General features: G+C 35.2%; 1 protein-coding gene across 3 annotated transcripts in view; it reads right to left on the bottom strand.

Moving 5' to 3' along the window:
* The window catches only part of BLOC1S5 (biogenesis of lysosomal organelles complex 1 subunit 5), an 89609-nt gene that overhangs the window by 49871 nt on the left and 23810 nt on the right, over positions 1-15928 (bottom strand). For all 3 annotated transcript variants that reach the window (XM_039869378.1, XM_039869379.1, XM_039869377.1), the window contains one exon: positions 11334-11392. In XM_039869378.1, the coding sequence (XP_039725312.1) occupies positions 11334-11392 (59 nt within the window). The remainder of the gene's footprint in view (positions 1-11333; positions 11393-15928) is intronic.

Genomic DNA, 15928 nt, shown 5'->3' with positions numbered 1-15928 from the left:
AGTTCACTAAACTTTTCATGGAACTTCTGCAAAAACTATTATATTCTAAGAGAAAAGACATCAGACTAAAATATGCAAGTAAACTTCTTCAAAATAGTATCTTGCTTTAGTTGTAAATTAATTTTTAATAAATACAGAGAATATTAACATCCATACTCAGATGTTGTTTAATGGATTATTCTTTTCTTTTTAATCAAAACATCACAATTGGCTCAGCTGACCCTGTGATTTGGACCACAAAGCAACAGCCCTGGTTCCACTTTCTATTACTGGGCAGCACTTTATCCAGTGCAGCTCAATGGAAAAAAGTGAAGATTGGGAGGCATATAAATCTTACTTCAAATTATGGTTCTCTTGTTACCAGTTGCATGACCTGAGCAAGTTAGCTTAACTTTAAAATGATAAAAATAATGCTTTATATTCATATATAATATTTATGAAGACCAGAGGTAATACATGCTAAGTTCCTAGCTCAGTGCCTGTGGTGCTTAATAAAAGGTAAATATTATTATTATATAAATCATAAGCAAAGCATCTGGAAGGCAGATCAAACCACTTTTTATCCTCCCTAAGTTTTTTGTTCTTTAGTTTTAGTAATTTAATTTTATAAATTCTTGTAATAATTTTATAAATAAATTCTTGTAATAATTCAAAAAATAATTCAAATTCTTGTAATAATTCAACACAAATAAAACTGTTTCGTTCTTTAGTTTTAGTAATTTAATTTTACAAATAGATTCTTGTAATGATTCAAATAGAAGTAACACAAATAAAACTAATAGTTTCCTCCTCTTGTTCCATTTTCAAGTCAATCTTCCTTGATGATTCTACTATTTACTATTTTGCTATAAGAAAAGATTTTAATTAAGATGTTACCAAATATCAGTATCTCTATTTTATAGTTTCAGAATATTACGACTAGAGATACATATATCCAAAGTAGCTATTTCACATAAGAGATCACTCCTTGGCCTCATAGCCCAGGTGGAAAGAAGTTGAAAATCTAGTCTTTCTTTCTTACCAAGAAGTTCAGGAAGTCACTCTATCTTTCCTTAGTCTCCCACTTTTAATAACAATAACTGCTATTCAATCTGGCATTCTTCCTAACAAGTAGTAAAGCTTATACATTCACGTATTGACAATATTGTGGTCTTCACATATAAATAAAACTCACTACCTGGAATAACATTTACCTGAAACTTAGTTGAGAACTCTATGTAAGACATTTATAAGTAATAAAAAAAGTGATACCACAAAGTCCATTTACAAATATTGCAATATTCATGAAAAGCTCTTCTGATTCTGAATGTAATTTACCCAACTTTACCCATCAGATTTTACTGCATATAATAGAAAAACCCCTAATTAGCTACATCTTACATATCACCTTCAAGAAAGTTAAAAAGTATTCTAAGCCAATAGGAATGAAGGTTATCTTAGGGTATATCTATTCAAAATGTAAGGAAATGCAGTCTGGACAGCTATAACTTTACTAGAATAGAATAACAAGGAGCTGAACTGTTGCTTAATCCAAAGCGGCAAATACCCCACCCCCTACTGGAGTGCCAAAATAGTTCTTCGATTCCACAGAAACCATTCTACCATTAGCATGCATCCCAGTTCATGCATTAGGAAGTTATAAAATCCAAAGATCTAGGTGAACATGCCAATGAATCTTTTTACAACTAAAACAAACTCTCAAAAATGAAGAAAAATCTTTTATAAATACTGAGCTAACTGTAGATCATGCCTATGCACATCACTACTTTAAACACAGTAATTCTGCTTTTATGTTTAATGAATGGGGTTCTATGTAAGATTTAGTCTGAAATTAGGATTCCTCTAATTAAAATACATTTAAAACAATATTCCTATCTCATTGGTTATATTCAAACAGATTCATACAAGTCTAAGAGAAAGTGATTGTTGCCCTCTACTGCTACACATATATCAATCCTTTCCCTAGTATCCTTTTTTCTAGTATTATTAATAGTTTGAGGGGTACTCACAGATTTTTTCCTATGCTTATACAAACATATTTCTTAAACAATAATAAAATAAAGTCACATTACATATGATGGTCTGAAGCTTTCTTTTTTCAATAATGTTACAATAGGTACTAGTGGCATACCAACAGCAGGAGGGTGGGAGAGCTCTGCCCTGGGTGCAAGCAATAAGAGGGTACATTGTCTGTACAGAATTTAAATCAATGGCACCAACAACTGGAAGACTTTTTTATTACCACGAGGCACTGACAATACTGGGTAATGTCAGTGATAAAATATTCCTAAACCAAAAATCTTTCTTTGGTCTAAGTTCTTAACAATTGCTGAGGTTACTGTTGAATTTTAATATGTTACAAATTAACACATTTTTATTGTTTAATCTTTAATAAACTTTGTATGCTACATTGAAGTTTAGAGGACTCCCAGTTACACAGCCAATCCTGGACAAAACTCAAGTCGGCTATACATGTTCATTTCAAATATAAATTTCCAGTAGCTTGGAATCATTTCAGCTTTCTTTGGATGCTCAGCCTCTCCAACTTCATTTAAACAATGATAGAGCAAATGCAGACATAAAACCTAAATTAGTTCAAATCCATCATTCTATATTACCATTTTTTGTACTTAAATTTGTATATGCTTTTATTAATATTAAAAATTTTTATACTATGCAGACATTAGGAGCCACTATAATAGTTTCCAAAGAAACAAAGAGAGTATTACAATTTTTGTCATTTACTGTAAAGTGATTTTTATGAATCTCTTTCAGTCTTATTCTTATGTTTAAAACTGTTCCAAACTATTTATAATGAAAAGTATTTTCAATCAACTATGAGTCAAGATAGATTGATAAATCTGTCTATACTATTTAAGTTACACATGCAAAAATCAATTTGATAGTCATTAACATATTTGCATAAGAATCAAAAGGAAACCAGAATATTATTATTACTACTGTAACTGACCAATATATAGGTAGATATAAGTTTTCCCCTCTTATTTTTCAAAAACTATATTAATGTACTTAAAATTAATAATCTTTTTTCTCTTGGTGTTATAGTACTTTAAATTAAAAAAACTTTTTTTACTGGTATGATTATTTTACATGAAGTTAAAAAAAACAGTAACTGCATTTTTTCTCATCATTATTCTTTAATGCCAGGATTATTATTTAAAAATTTTTGTCTGGTGGGGGTGTTAAAAATGATCTATTTTAGGTGTCAAATATGACAGGTACACTGCCCCTATGGAAGTCATTCCAAGGTCACACAGGGAAAAAAAGTAGAATCAAGAGTAAAAATCCTATTTTTTGCTCTTTTTTTGATATCTAATGTTGCTTAAACTAAACATATTAAATTATTAATCTTCTAAGATTGTTAATGTTTTTTAAAATGGCAAAAACTAATAAGTATTTCACATTCCGATTTCAAAGGTAACTAAGAGCTTTATAAAACTGACTATGTCTGAATAAGCAGAATAAAAATCTAGAAACACGCATTGTAAACCACTTAGGAATTGTGGGTCCCAGGTCTGGCTGTGATCCAGGCTTGCAGCTAGGGATAGAACTCTGGATATAAAATGTTACATCAACGTGGTAAGGCGCCTGTGCCTAACTTGTGCAAGTATAACTCAACTTATTGTTTATCATGCATGTGTGGCAGAATATCACTATTGTTCTCTGACATATATAAAGCTCATGTGGTCTCCTACTGCAGAAGCCCGCGCTCCCTGCTATAAAGTTGGTGCCTACCATTTCATTTTCATGTTGGCTCCTTGTGCATTTCCTTTCAACTGGGCGTCTAACCACCGAAGCCTTCTCTTCTTCATCAGTTCGGTGCTGACAGGAATTTATATGTGGGACTCATGCTAACTTTAAAAGCAAAGTGCAACTAATCTTGGTCAAGTTTTCTTTATTTCTTCTAACAAAAGATGATATAAAAAGCATGTGATATTAAAAATCAAATCGCACACAAGGACTAGATTACTTTACTAGTGAATTCTACCAAATACTTAAAGAGGAATTAACACTAATCCTTCTTCAACTATTTCAAAAAAATTGAAGAGGACGGAGGACTTAACTTATTCTATGAGGCCAGGATTGTGTTGATACCAAGGCAGACACAGACACTATAAGAAAAGAGAACTGCAGATCAATATCCCTGATGAATGCTGATATAAAAAGCCCTCAAACAAAAAACTAGCAGACTGAATTCAACAGCATACTAAAAGGATCATATGCCATAATCAAGTGAGATTTGTTCCTGGAACGCAAGAATGATTCAACATATGAAAATCAATCGACAAAATACACCAAATAGAATGAAAGAAAAAAAACACATAATCATCTCAAATGATGCAGAGAACAGACCTGATGAAATTCAACAGCCATACATGATAAAAACTAGTAATAGTAGGAAACTATCTCAACATAATAAAGACCATACATGAAAAACTCACAGCTAACATCATCTCTGATGGTGAAAAACTGAAATTTTCCCTCCTGTATTAGGAACAAGACAAGGATTCCACTTTTGCATCTTTTATTCAATGTAACATTGGAAGTTCTAGCCAGAACTATTAAGCATGAAAATACACAGCATCCAAACTGAAAAGGAAGAAGTAAAATTATCTGTGTTCACAGACAACATAATCATATCTGGCAAAAAAGCCTGCTAGAAATAATAAATTGAGCAAATTTAAAGGATACAAAGTCAACACTCAAAAATTAGTTGCATTTCTATACACTAACAATGAACAATCCAAAAAGGAAATGAAGAAAACAATACTATTTACAACAGTATCAAAAAGAATAAAAAAAAATCAGGAATAAATTTAATCAAGGAGGCAAAAAAAGACTTGTACACTAAATACTATAACGTTGCTGAAAGACATTAAAGACACAAAGCAATGGAAAGACAACTCATGTTCATGGATTGGAAGACTTTTAAGATGTCAACACTATCCAAAGTGATCTACAGATTCAATAAAATCCCAATTAAAATCTCAATGATTTTTTTTGCAGAAATAGAAGAATCCATCCTAATGTATATTAAATTTCAAATGACACCAAATAGCCAAAAATAATTTTAAAAGAGAAAAAGTTGGAGGTCTCACACTGTACTGACCATGTGTTCATGATGTTTTAACATCTGGGGCCTTGTTGACCCTGAAGAGACTGTCCTTCCCAGAGCCAGTCTATTCCTAGATATAGTAAACAACTCCCCTGTGAGCATACCTTTTATATGCAGGCCAATCAATCCACAGCCCAAATCCCAACCACCTTCTTTACTGGACTCTCAAATTCTGGGCCACTATCTATCTACCTATCTTCATCACCCAGGGCCAGGTGCCAGACAACTATGGGAAGCCCCTATGCCCCAGAATCTGATGAACTTTGTCAAACTAGCCAATTCTAAACATGATTTCTCTGCTTCACATGTTACTTCCTGTGGAAACCACAATAAAAACTCCTGCCCATGTTTCCCCTTCTCGCTCTGTCTCCTGACAAATCCCAGCGCTTTCCCATGTGGTTCTGTGTAGCATGGCATGCTCCCTCCTCTTGAAAACTGTGAGTAACAAAATACTTTTCCATGGCAATCATCCCCAATCTGTTGGCGTCACCATACCAAAATAATAATAAAACCTACATTTAAAAAATCATATTTCCTGATTTCAAAACATACCAAAAAGCTACTGTAATCAAAACAGTATGTGGTACTGGGATAAAGGCAGACATACAGAACAAAGGAATAGCATAGAGAGTTAAGAAATAAACCTTCACATATAAGGTCAAATGATATTTGCTAAGGGTGCCAAGACCATTCAATAGGGAAAGGACAACCTTTTCAACAAATGGTACCTGGAAAACTAGAGTCTACGTGCAAATTAAAAAACAAACAAACAAGCAAGCAAACAAACAAACAAACAAACAAACCTGAGTCCTTACCTTATATCATATACAAAAATTAACTCAAAATGGATCAAAGACCTAAATGTAAAACCTAAAACTATAAAAGTCTTAGAAGAAAACAGGGAGAAAGCTTCATGACATTAAATTTGGCAATGATTTCTTGACTATGACACCAAAACTATAGACAACAAAAGTAAAAATAGATAAATCAGGCTTCGTCAAAATAAAAACTTTTGTGTATCAAAGGACATTATCAACAAAGTGAAAAGGTAATCACAGAATGGTAGAAAATATTTGCAAATCATATATCTGATAAGGGGTTAATATCCAAAATATATAAAGAACTCCTACAACTCAACAATAATGACAACAAAACAAACAACTTGATTAAAAAATGGGCAAAGGGCCTGAATGGACATTTCTCCAAAGAAAATATACAAATGGCCAATAAGCACAAAAAGAATGTTCAGCATCACTAGTCATTAAGGAAATATAAAATAAAACCACAATGAGATATCCATTAGAATTGCTACACCAAAGAAACAGAAAATAACAAGTGTTAGTAAAGATGTGGAGAAAATGGAACCTTTGTGTTCTGCTGGTGGGAAGATAAAATGGTACAACTGCTGCAGTACAACTAAATGGTCTAACTGCTGCTATGGTGGTTCCTCAAAAAAATTAAAAATAGAATTACTATATGATCTAGTAGTCCACTTCTGGGTATATACCCAACAGAATGCAAAGCAGGAATTTGAACAAATATCTGTATACACAAGTTAATAGTGTTACAATAGCCAAAAGGTAGAAGCAACTCAAGTATTCAAAGATAGATGAATGGATACACAAAATGTATCCATCAGGAATGAAATTCTGATACATACTACAACACAGATGAACCTTGAAGACATTATATTAAAGAAATAAGCTAGACAGAAAAAGATAAATATTGTATGATTCTACTTAGAAGAGGCAGTCAAATCATAGACAAAGTGGAATGCTGGTCACCAGGGGTGAGCGGACAGGGAATGGGGAGTTAGTGTTTAATGGGTACACAGTTTCAGTTGGATATGATGAAAAGTTATGCAAATGGATAGAGGTGATGGTTGTACAGCAATGTGAATGTACTTAATGCTGCAGAACAGCATACTGAAAAATGGTTAAAATGGTAAATTTTATATTTTACCACAATAAAAAAAGACAAATATGTATATTTGTAAAATATGTATATTTTACCACAATAAAAAAAGACAAATTAGGTTTCAGAGGGTTCTTCCTAAATGAAATCAATTGCATTCTTAAAGAAATAGATACATTTGTTTTTAAGATAAAATTAGAAAATGCCAACTTTAAAAGAAAATAAAGAGAAAGTTTATTGAGCTACAACTGTATACAAAAAGTAATCAGCTGTAATGGTTTTGTCTCTTCCTACAATAGTGAAGAAAATAGTACTAAACTGGTTTACACATATCCTATTAGAGATAAATTTAAAGAGAAGACATCCTGAAGCCAAACCATAAATAGGAGCAGGTCTATAAATCAACTCTCAGATACTTAAAAAAAAAAAAAAATCATTTCTGCATGCATTAATCAAAGTCAGTGTTTCTCAACTGGGGAGGTTATTCTGACACTCCGGTTCCCCAGATTTTTGGTTATCACATAACAGGTTAGGGGAATGTGCTCCTGGCACATACTAGGTAGAGGCCAAGGATGCTGCTATACATCCTACAAAGCACAGACCAGCCTCCATAACAAAGAATTATCTGGTCCAAAATGTCAGTAGTGGAGAGGTTGAGAAACCCTGGTCTGAGGGAAAACTCTGAACAAAAAGGCCCTTTCGAACATCTGTCAGTAATATACATGCCTTTAATTTTACATATGCCTTACAAAGACAAATGAAAAAGTATCTACTTCATTAAGAAATGTCAGAATAATAACTGTCAGTAATGATTTTAAATAGAATATTACGTACTGATCTATTACTCTGCATTTTCAAATTCTATCAAGAACAATATATAATCCATGTTCTCTCACCGATCTCATGAAAAAAATTATACAAGGGTATAACTAAATCTTATAAATATTTGTGGACAAGATGAGTCAAAGGATTCATGTTTACTTTATTATCTCTAGTTTGGTTGAATATGGCTTCAAAAGTTGATGCTTGTGTATAGAACTTAAGCTTAAACTATTCAGATATTAATGAGCTCTCTCCCTCGATAGCATTATTTTTAAGAGTCAGTGAGTTTTATAAGCTAACTGTATTTTCATTTCACTACTCTCATTACAAGCACCCAAAATGCAACTTTGTATTAGTGGGTAGTTTTTAAGACATATATCAAATAACTGGGGAATGTGCATTTATTGTTCTGAATGTACTTCTAGATATCAATTGTGGGAAATGTGATTTGGATGAATGACGTTTATCATAATTTACTTCCCACAGAATTCCACAAATTGTCTTGACATAAAAAGAATTAATGATTAATGGAAATAGTCTATTTTATTCCATTACTACTCCCATCTTTCTTTGTTCTGAGAGCCATTCAATTATACAAAATGTAGCCAAAAGTTATAACCAAGGGCAACAATTAACATTAGATTGCAAAATGCAGCTAGTGGTCAATTTTGTTTTGTACATATCTGCTAGATAAGAAATTAAACTTTATCTCTATGCCTTTAATATATATATATGTAGTCTGAAACCTCTACCATGCCAAAGTTTTGGCAAAAGCTAGATATAGCAGTTAAAAAAAAAAGGAGTCCTTAAAGAGCCACATTTTGAATGTTTTGCTAACTAGATAAGCACTGAAAAAGAAATAAAGATTAAAGGTTTATTGCCATGGAAGAATATAAAGAATTTTTATCTTTCTCTGAGCTCTGTCTGAAAAATGTACTTTTGTGTGACTTTCAGCTGGTTAACTATAATAAATTATCTTGAGAAAAAAATAATAAAGGTGGCTGCTTATGCGTGTAGGTTTCACAAACTCTATATCGGTTCTTAGTGAAACAACATTTCAGTATATTTTAAAATAGTAATTTTAATATGTATTCCATAAAAAAATAGTTCTGTAACATTCTCTGACATAATACCTATCAGAAATATATTTAAGACTAAAATATTCTAAGGACTTTATTACTTCTTGAGCCCTTTTTTTAACCATGGGACAGGATTTTTTAATTTAGAAAATCATGAACGGGCAGGATTCTCAAGGGTTTTGCCAACTCTAATTGGCTGTAGCAGGGTTCTTATCCACAGAGTGACTGCCTGTATCTCAAAAAATGATTGAGCTGGCAGGGAAAAAATGCCACCTTACATCTGGAGAATGATATACAATTTGCGAAACCATTTCATATAAATTATATAATATACCAGGTAAGGAGAATATCAAACCATTAATTAAGTAGAACAGGTATTTATTTTGCAGATGAGGAACCTGAAGCTCAAGAATTTTTCCAAGGGCATATAGCTAGCTAATAAAAGAAACAACCAGAAACAGAAGACCAAATCATGTATTTTTTTAACCTAATCATGTCATTTCCCTACTTACATATGGGGACATACACCATATATACACCAACTGTGAAAAATGTTCAAAGTAATAAAAGGAGCCGTTCCAATTATAACTTAATTTTAGGTTAGTTCTACTTATGAATGAAAAGAATTGCCATTTTATCAGAATCATAACTGCTTTGACAACATCTTAGAAAGGCCAATCGTGTGTGAGTGCACATTCACACGAATCTGCTTAAATCACATAGCAACACGTTTGAGAGGCAACATGGTGCACAGATAACCTCTTTTTAATTTTTACTTTGAATGCCAAGAGATATTGCATATGTTACAGCCAGCAACGGTATTTCTGTTTCTCAAACGCAGAAATGCTCCTGGTGCCTTCGACAACAAATTTTTTAATATAGTAATCAGGTTCTCCACAATCATTTTCAGAACTATCCATTTAGATATTCTACATACCAGCTCTCTGAGACCACTGACTTCTCACCTCTTCTGCCTTTGCTTACACAATATCCCTCATCCTGTATCTTACTTTCTATCTTCTATCAACCGAATTCCTACTCACTGATCAAGGCTGGGCTAAAATGCCACCAACTTCCTAATAAATTACTCCTTTTGCCAAGATTCTTTGTAAAAGTCCTTTATAACCTGACCATAGCCCTTACTTTACCCTACATTATATTAGCAGTAGTGGTTTGGGATCCCTGGACTTTTACCTCTTGAGTGTATGAATTGCCTGAAACTTAACAAACTAAAATCTTTCACCCCCAGCATCACCTAGCAAAGTAGAGGACTAAAAAAAATCTGCTTTCCAGCCAGGAATGGCCCATTGAAGCCCCCTTGCCTGCCTTTACGGTGCTCTCTGGACATTGTGCAAGCTCTCTACTCTGACACAGATTTTCCTGCCCATGGTTCTGCCCTGCACTTTTATCAGTGTGCTCAGCATCAACCCTTCTTCCTGACCTGGACTGCCGGAATCAGTCCTACTCCTCTTGGGCAGCATTCCTGGCTTAAACGTCAAGTCCTTTCAGTAGGCTTGATTCACTGAATTGTTGAATGTCTAAACTTTATAACTTTATATCAATATTTAAAGTTGAGCAGAGGGTGCAGAAATTTAAACTCTGGCAAGGTTCATTCCATTATATTTTTATACAGTGTCAAATTTGAGCCATTACTGTGGATTAACCATAACACATTTTAGAGAAATGGAGATAGTAACACTCATTGATACACACATATGCAAAAAGGTGTGTATTCAAGAATGAATTAGTATTTTCAAGATTTCTTAATAAGTGTATCTTAATTAGTTTAAAACAATGAATAAGTTATAAAAATACTTCATGAAACTTAAAAGTAAAAACACCAAATTATCATAGGAACTTAAATTCTTATGCTGTTTTTCCACATCTGAATTTAGTTAAAATACAATTCAAATAAGCAAAGCACTACCCAGCAAATGATTCACACACTCTTATGACTGTTCATTAAATAACCCATCCACAAGCATGACTACTTCTTTTTCTAGAAGAAATATACATAAGATACTCAATGCTTCAGATGCAAAGGAAAGATTTATATTTCCAATCTGGTGGGTATTTTTTGTTCCATGTAAAAGTCCTATTCTCTGTCCTCCATGAGACAAATACCACTTTCAAGGAAAAGGTGGAAATGTTGAAAAGGTAAAGAAAAGAGGTCCGTAATTTGAATTATAAAAATATGGATGGTGCAATCATGTGCTCATACCTCTTCAGCACATCTTCAATGAATTAGCGATTTTTAAATCTTTTTAAATCACTGCATAAAACAAATTAAGGGAATTTATTTTATCAAAAGCAACTACTAATAATATGATAATAAAAGCCCTGATGTCATAGGCTCCATTATTCAAATGATCTACTTTTACCTTTTTACGTTCCTGCTCCCTCTGTTGGAGTCTACAGACTGAGTCAGTAGCTGCTTGCACTGAAATAAAACAGAAAATAGGTTTTCAATCAGCAGCCTTTGCTTAAGATGAGAATTATCTGAAAAAAAAAACAAAACACACACAAAAAAACACCTCAGATTGTATTAGATCTCAAAAAACTACGTGAAAAAAACTGATAATATTTTGGTTTTGGTAGGGTGGCAAGAAGGGAAAAGAGAAGTTTTGCCAATATATTCAAGATGTCATAATTAGAACCACCATCATTCCTGGGCTTTGAACTTCAAGCCAAAGACATTTAAGTACTAACTCTAATGATGAGTTGTCGGCAATGACCTCAGAATTCTCTAAAATGACATTAAAACACCTGCAAAGTTTACCATTACATTTTGACTGATTATTTCTTTACAGTGCCTCTCCAATTCATTAGCCTCCACCCCTCGCCTTTGTCTCATTCACACTACTGCTCTCTTGTAGGCAGTACTTGATATCTAGAATGCTTCAACCACTTTCTACTATTCTTGCCACTGCTCTCTTCTTGTCTGCCACTGCCAGATTTGAATTTTTCTGGACTGTTTTCATTGAATCATTTCTCTTTATAATGGACCAAAACTGCTAGTAATAATTATTACAGTTATTTTATTGAATATTACTATGTCAAGACCTGTGCTAAGTACTTTCCACATATTGCTCCTCTTAATCTCACTTTCCTATTTAGAAGAGGATCACTATCCCATTTTACAGAGTTTTGGCATCTGCAAAAATTGAGACCTAAAGAGGTGTGTGTCACTCAAGGAGGTAATATGACTAATACAGAAAGCAGGATATAAATCAGTCTCTGACTCTAAAGATCTGACTTATTCTCAACACTCTACTCTTATGATTTCATCAATGAAACTGGTTTTAATCACTTATTTGAACTACTTCATTTACTGGCTCCATTTTATTTCTGTAGATGAGTGTTTTCACTTACCTCACCGTTTAGTGTACAGGCTGAGTCAGAGTTAGTCAAATCTAGAGCTAAGCACTCATTAGTTGTATAAACTGATCTTGGGCATATTTGCTTGTTTGTTCGTTCGTTTGTTCATTCATTCATTCAATAATTCGTCAAATATTTATTCAGCATTTGCTATGTGGCCTCAGTTTGCGGCCTGGCCTCTTGAGGTATCTCCAAGCCTGGCATGGGTGGCGGCCATCTGTAGATTGCTTGGTGGCTCATCATGCCAGGTGGTACCCTGTGAGCGGTGTGGGAGGACAGGCTACAGCTAAACTTGGCCTACAGCAGGGCCAGGATGTCCCAGGGTTGGAGAGGCCCAGGGCTGGTACGCCTAGTGGCCAGATTTGGACTGAGCCAGAGCACCACTTGGGGCCACATCTGAGGGCGACACACCCAAAGGGCAGACTGGGCATGTGTACTAAGTCATTCATTTATTTCTCAAGCTGTGCACACTCTTCTGTAGGGTCAGCTCCTGCACAACAGCTCCTCCACTGTAGTAACTGGCCAGTCCTCACAACCAATCAGCCTGTGGGTCAATCCTTACCACTGACATGTCAATAGCAACTATGTCACAACTACAATAGGAGGGTACACACAACTCAAACAAGGGATACTCCTGGAGCACCAAGCTCAGGTAACCAGAGACTGTGCCACTGGGTCCCACAGGACACCTCCTATATGATGCCATTCTACTAAGACCGAGAGATGTAGCAGACTCACCTAATACATAGAAACAAACACAGGGAGGCAGCCAAAATGGGGAGACAAAAACATGTCCCAAATGAAAGAAGAGAACAAAGCTCCAGAAAAAGAACTAAACAAAATGAAGACAAGCAATTTACTAGACGTAGAGTTCAAAACACTGGCTAAAAGGATGCTCAATGAACTTAAGGGGAGAGCAGATGAACTCAGTGAGAAGTTTAACTAAATGATAGGAAATAAAAGTGGAGATAGAAAATATAAAAAAGAACCCGTCAGAAATAAAAAATATGATAACTAAAATGAGGAATACATTACAGGGAATACATAGTAGATTACATGAAGCGGATGACTGAATCAGTGATTTAAAAGATAAGGTAGCAGAAAACACCCAACCAGAACGGCAATAAGAAAAAAGAATCCCCCCCAAAATGAGGATAGTTTAACAGGCCCCTGGGACATCAAGCATAACCAAATTTGTATCATAGGGGTACCAAAAGCAGAAATGAGAGAGCAAGGTATTAAAAACCTATTCAAAGAAGTAATAACAGAAAACTTCCCTAACCTGGGGAAGGAAATAGACATACAAGCCCAGGAAGTGCAGAGTCCCAAACAAAATGAACACAAAAAGGCCTACACAAAGACACATCATCATTAAAATGCCAAACGTTAAAGACAAATATTGAATTTTAAAAGCAGCAAGAGAAAAGCAATTAGTTACTTACAAAGGAGCTCCCGTAAGACTGTTAGCTGGTTTCTGAACAGAAAATTTGCATGCCAGAGGGATTGGCAGGAAATATTCAGAGTGATAAAAAGCAAGGATTAGCAATCAAGTTTACTCTACTCAGCAAAGCTATCATTTAGAATCGAAGGACAGATAAAGAGCTTCCCAGACAAGAAAAAGCTAAAGGATTTTATCAACACTAAATCAGTATTACAAGAAACGTTAAAGGCACTTCTTTAAGAAGAAGAAGAAGAAAAGGGCTAATAATATGAATAATAAAATGGCAATAACTATATATATTATCAACAATTACTTTAGATGTAAATGGATTAAATGCTCCAATCAAAAGATAGGGTAGATGAATGGATAAGAAAATAATTTCCTTATATACGATGACTACAAGATACTCACTGCAGATTGAAAGACACACACAGAATGGGAACCGGGTAAAATGGCATAGATGTTAGAAGCTTCGCTCATCTCCTCTTGCAACCACATCAAAGTTGAGACAAAAACACGGAGCATACAGCAGAGTCGCCTGGGTGTCTAAATGAACAAAAGCACTACGACTAGAGAAAGAAATATGAAAGCACCCTGCAACAGTTGGAGGTAGGAAGAAGCAAAGATGAGAGGATGCCCGGTCCCCAGAGACTGAATGAGACAGAGGCTATGGCAGTTGTATTTGCCTCTTAAAAGGGGCCATGTCCACAACTGGACTTTCAGGGTGATGGACCTGCTTGGTCTGGGCACCAGCACTGGGTTGGCTGCTCAGGGGTCTCCGGGGTCTTACGGGGGACACTGAGTTGTCAGAGAGAGGACTGGAGGCGAGGCTTTCTCCCAGGCAGAAGTGCTGGTGGTATCCATTGTTCCTCTGTTGAGCCCTCCCCAGTCCCAGTGTGCAGATGCAGCACCGCCATAGCTGAGACATCACCAAACTAGATAACAGAGGTCACTCTGCCCAGAGGATTCCCTGAAACCCCACCTCCCCCACATCGTGGCCCTACCCAAGCCACATCCATTTGTATCCTTGGCTAGTCCTGTGCCACTTGCTGAGCAGCAACTAGACTCACATTGGAGGCAGCCTCGGTTTCTGGAGTGGTTTCTTGAGGCAACTGTAAGCACAGCATCTGTGGGTTGCTTGCTCAGTCTTAACAGGTGGCCCCAGAGGGGCACAGGCTGGGCTAAACTTGGCCTGCAGCTGAACCCCTCTCAGGACTATTCTGCTGGACACCTACTACACAAAGCGCTTAGGAGCTTTGATTAGCACATAGAAACGGACACACAAAGGCAGCCAAAATTGGAAGACAAAAAGCACAAACCACATGAAAGAATAGAATATAGATCAAGGAAAAATGGAGTCAAGCAATCTAACAGATGCAGAGTTCAAAATACTGGTTATAAAGATACTCAATAAAATTAAAGGAAGTGTAAATGAACTCAGTGAGAACTTTAACAAAGAGATGAAACATAAAAATGGAAATGGAAATCATAAAAGGGAACCAGTCAGAAATAAAGAACACATTATCTGAGATGAAGAGTATATTTGAGGAGTCAACAGAGTGAAGGAAGAAGAGGATCGAACCACCGATATAGAGGATGGGGAAGCCAAGGACACCCAACCGGAATGGCAAGAAAAAAGTAACCAAGAATATAGTAATTTAAGGAGCATATGGGTAACAACATCCATGTAATAGGGGTTCCTGAAGAGGGAGAACAAGAAGTTGAATATATATTTGAAGAAATAATGATGGAAAATTTCCTTAACCTGGTGTAGCAAATAGACATACAACCCCAAAAAGCTCAGAGAGTCCTCCTCAAAATGAACCCAAAGAGGCCCACAGAAAGACACATCATAACTAAAATGCTAAAGCTTAAAGACAAAGAGAGAATCTTAAAAGCAGTAAGAGAAAAGCAATTAGTTACCTACAAAGGAGCTCCCATAAGACTGGGAGCTAATTTCTCAAAAGAAACTTTGTAGGACAGAAGAGCTTGGCACAAAATATTCAAAGTGTTGAAAACTGAGGATCTACAACCAAGAATACTTTATCCAGCAATGCTATCACTTAGAGTTGAAGGACAGGTAAAGAGCTTACCAGACAAAAATATATTAAAAGAATTCATCAACACCAAGCCAGTATTACAGGAATTGTTGGAGGG

This window comes from Pteropus medius, unplaced genomic scaffold, assembly GCF_902729225.1.
Source record: "Pteropus medius unplaced genomic scaffold, Ma_sr-lr_union100, whole genome shotgun sequence".
In the NCBI taxonomy this organism is placed as follows: domain Eukaryota; kingdom Metazoa; phylum Chordata; class Mammalia; order Chiroptera; family Pteropodidae; genus Pteropus; species Pteropus medius.
Note: the sequence above shows the minus strand (reverse complement) of the source record. Positions and strands in the feature narration are given on the sequence as shown.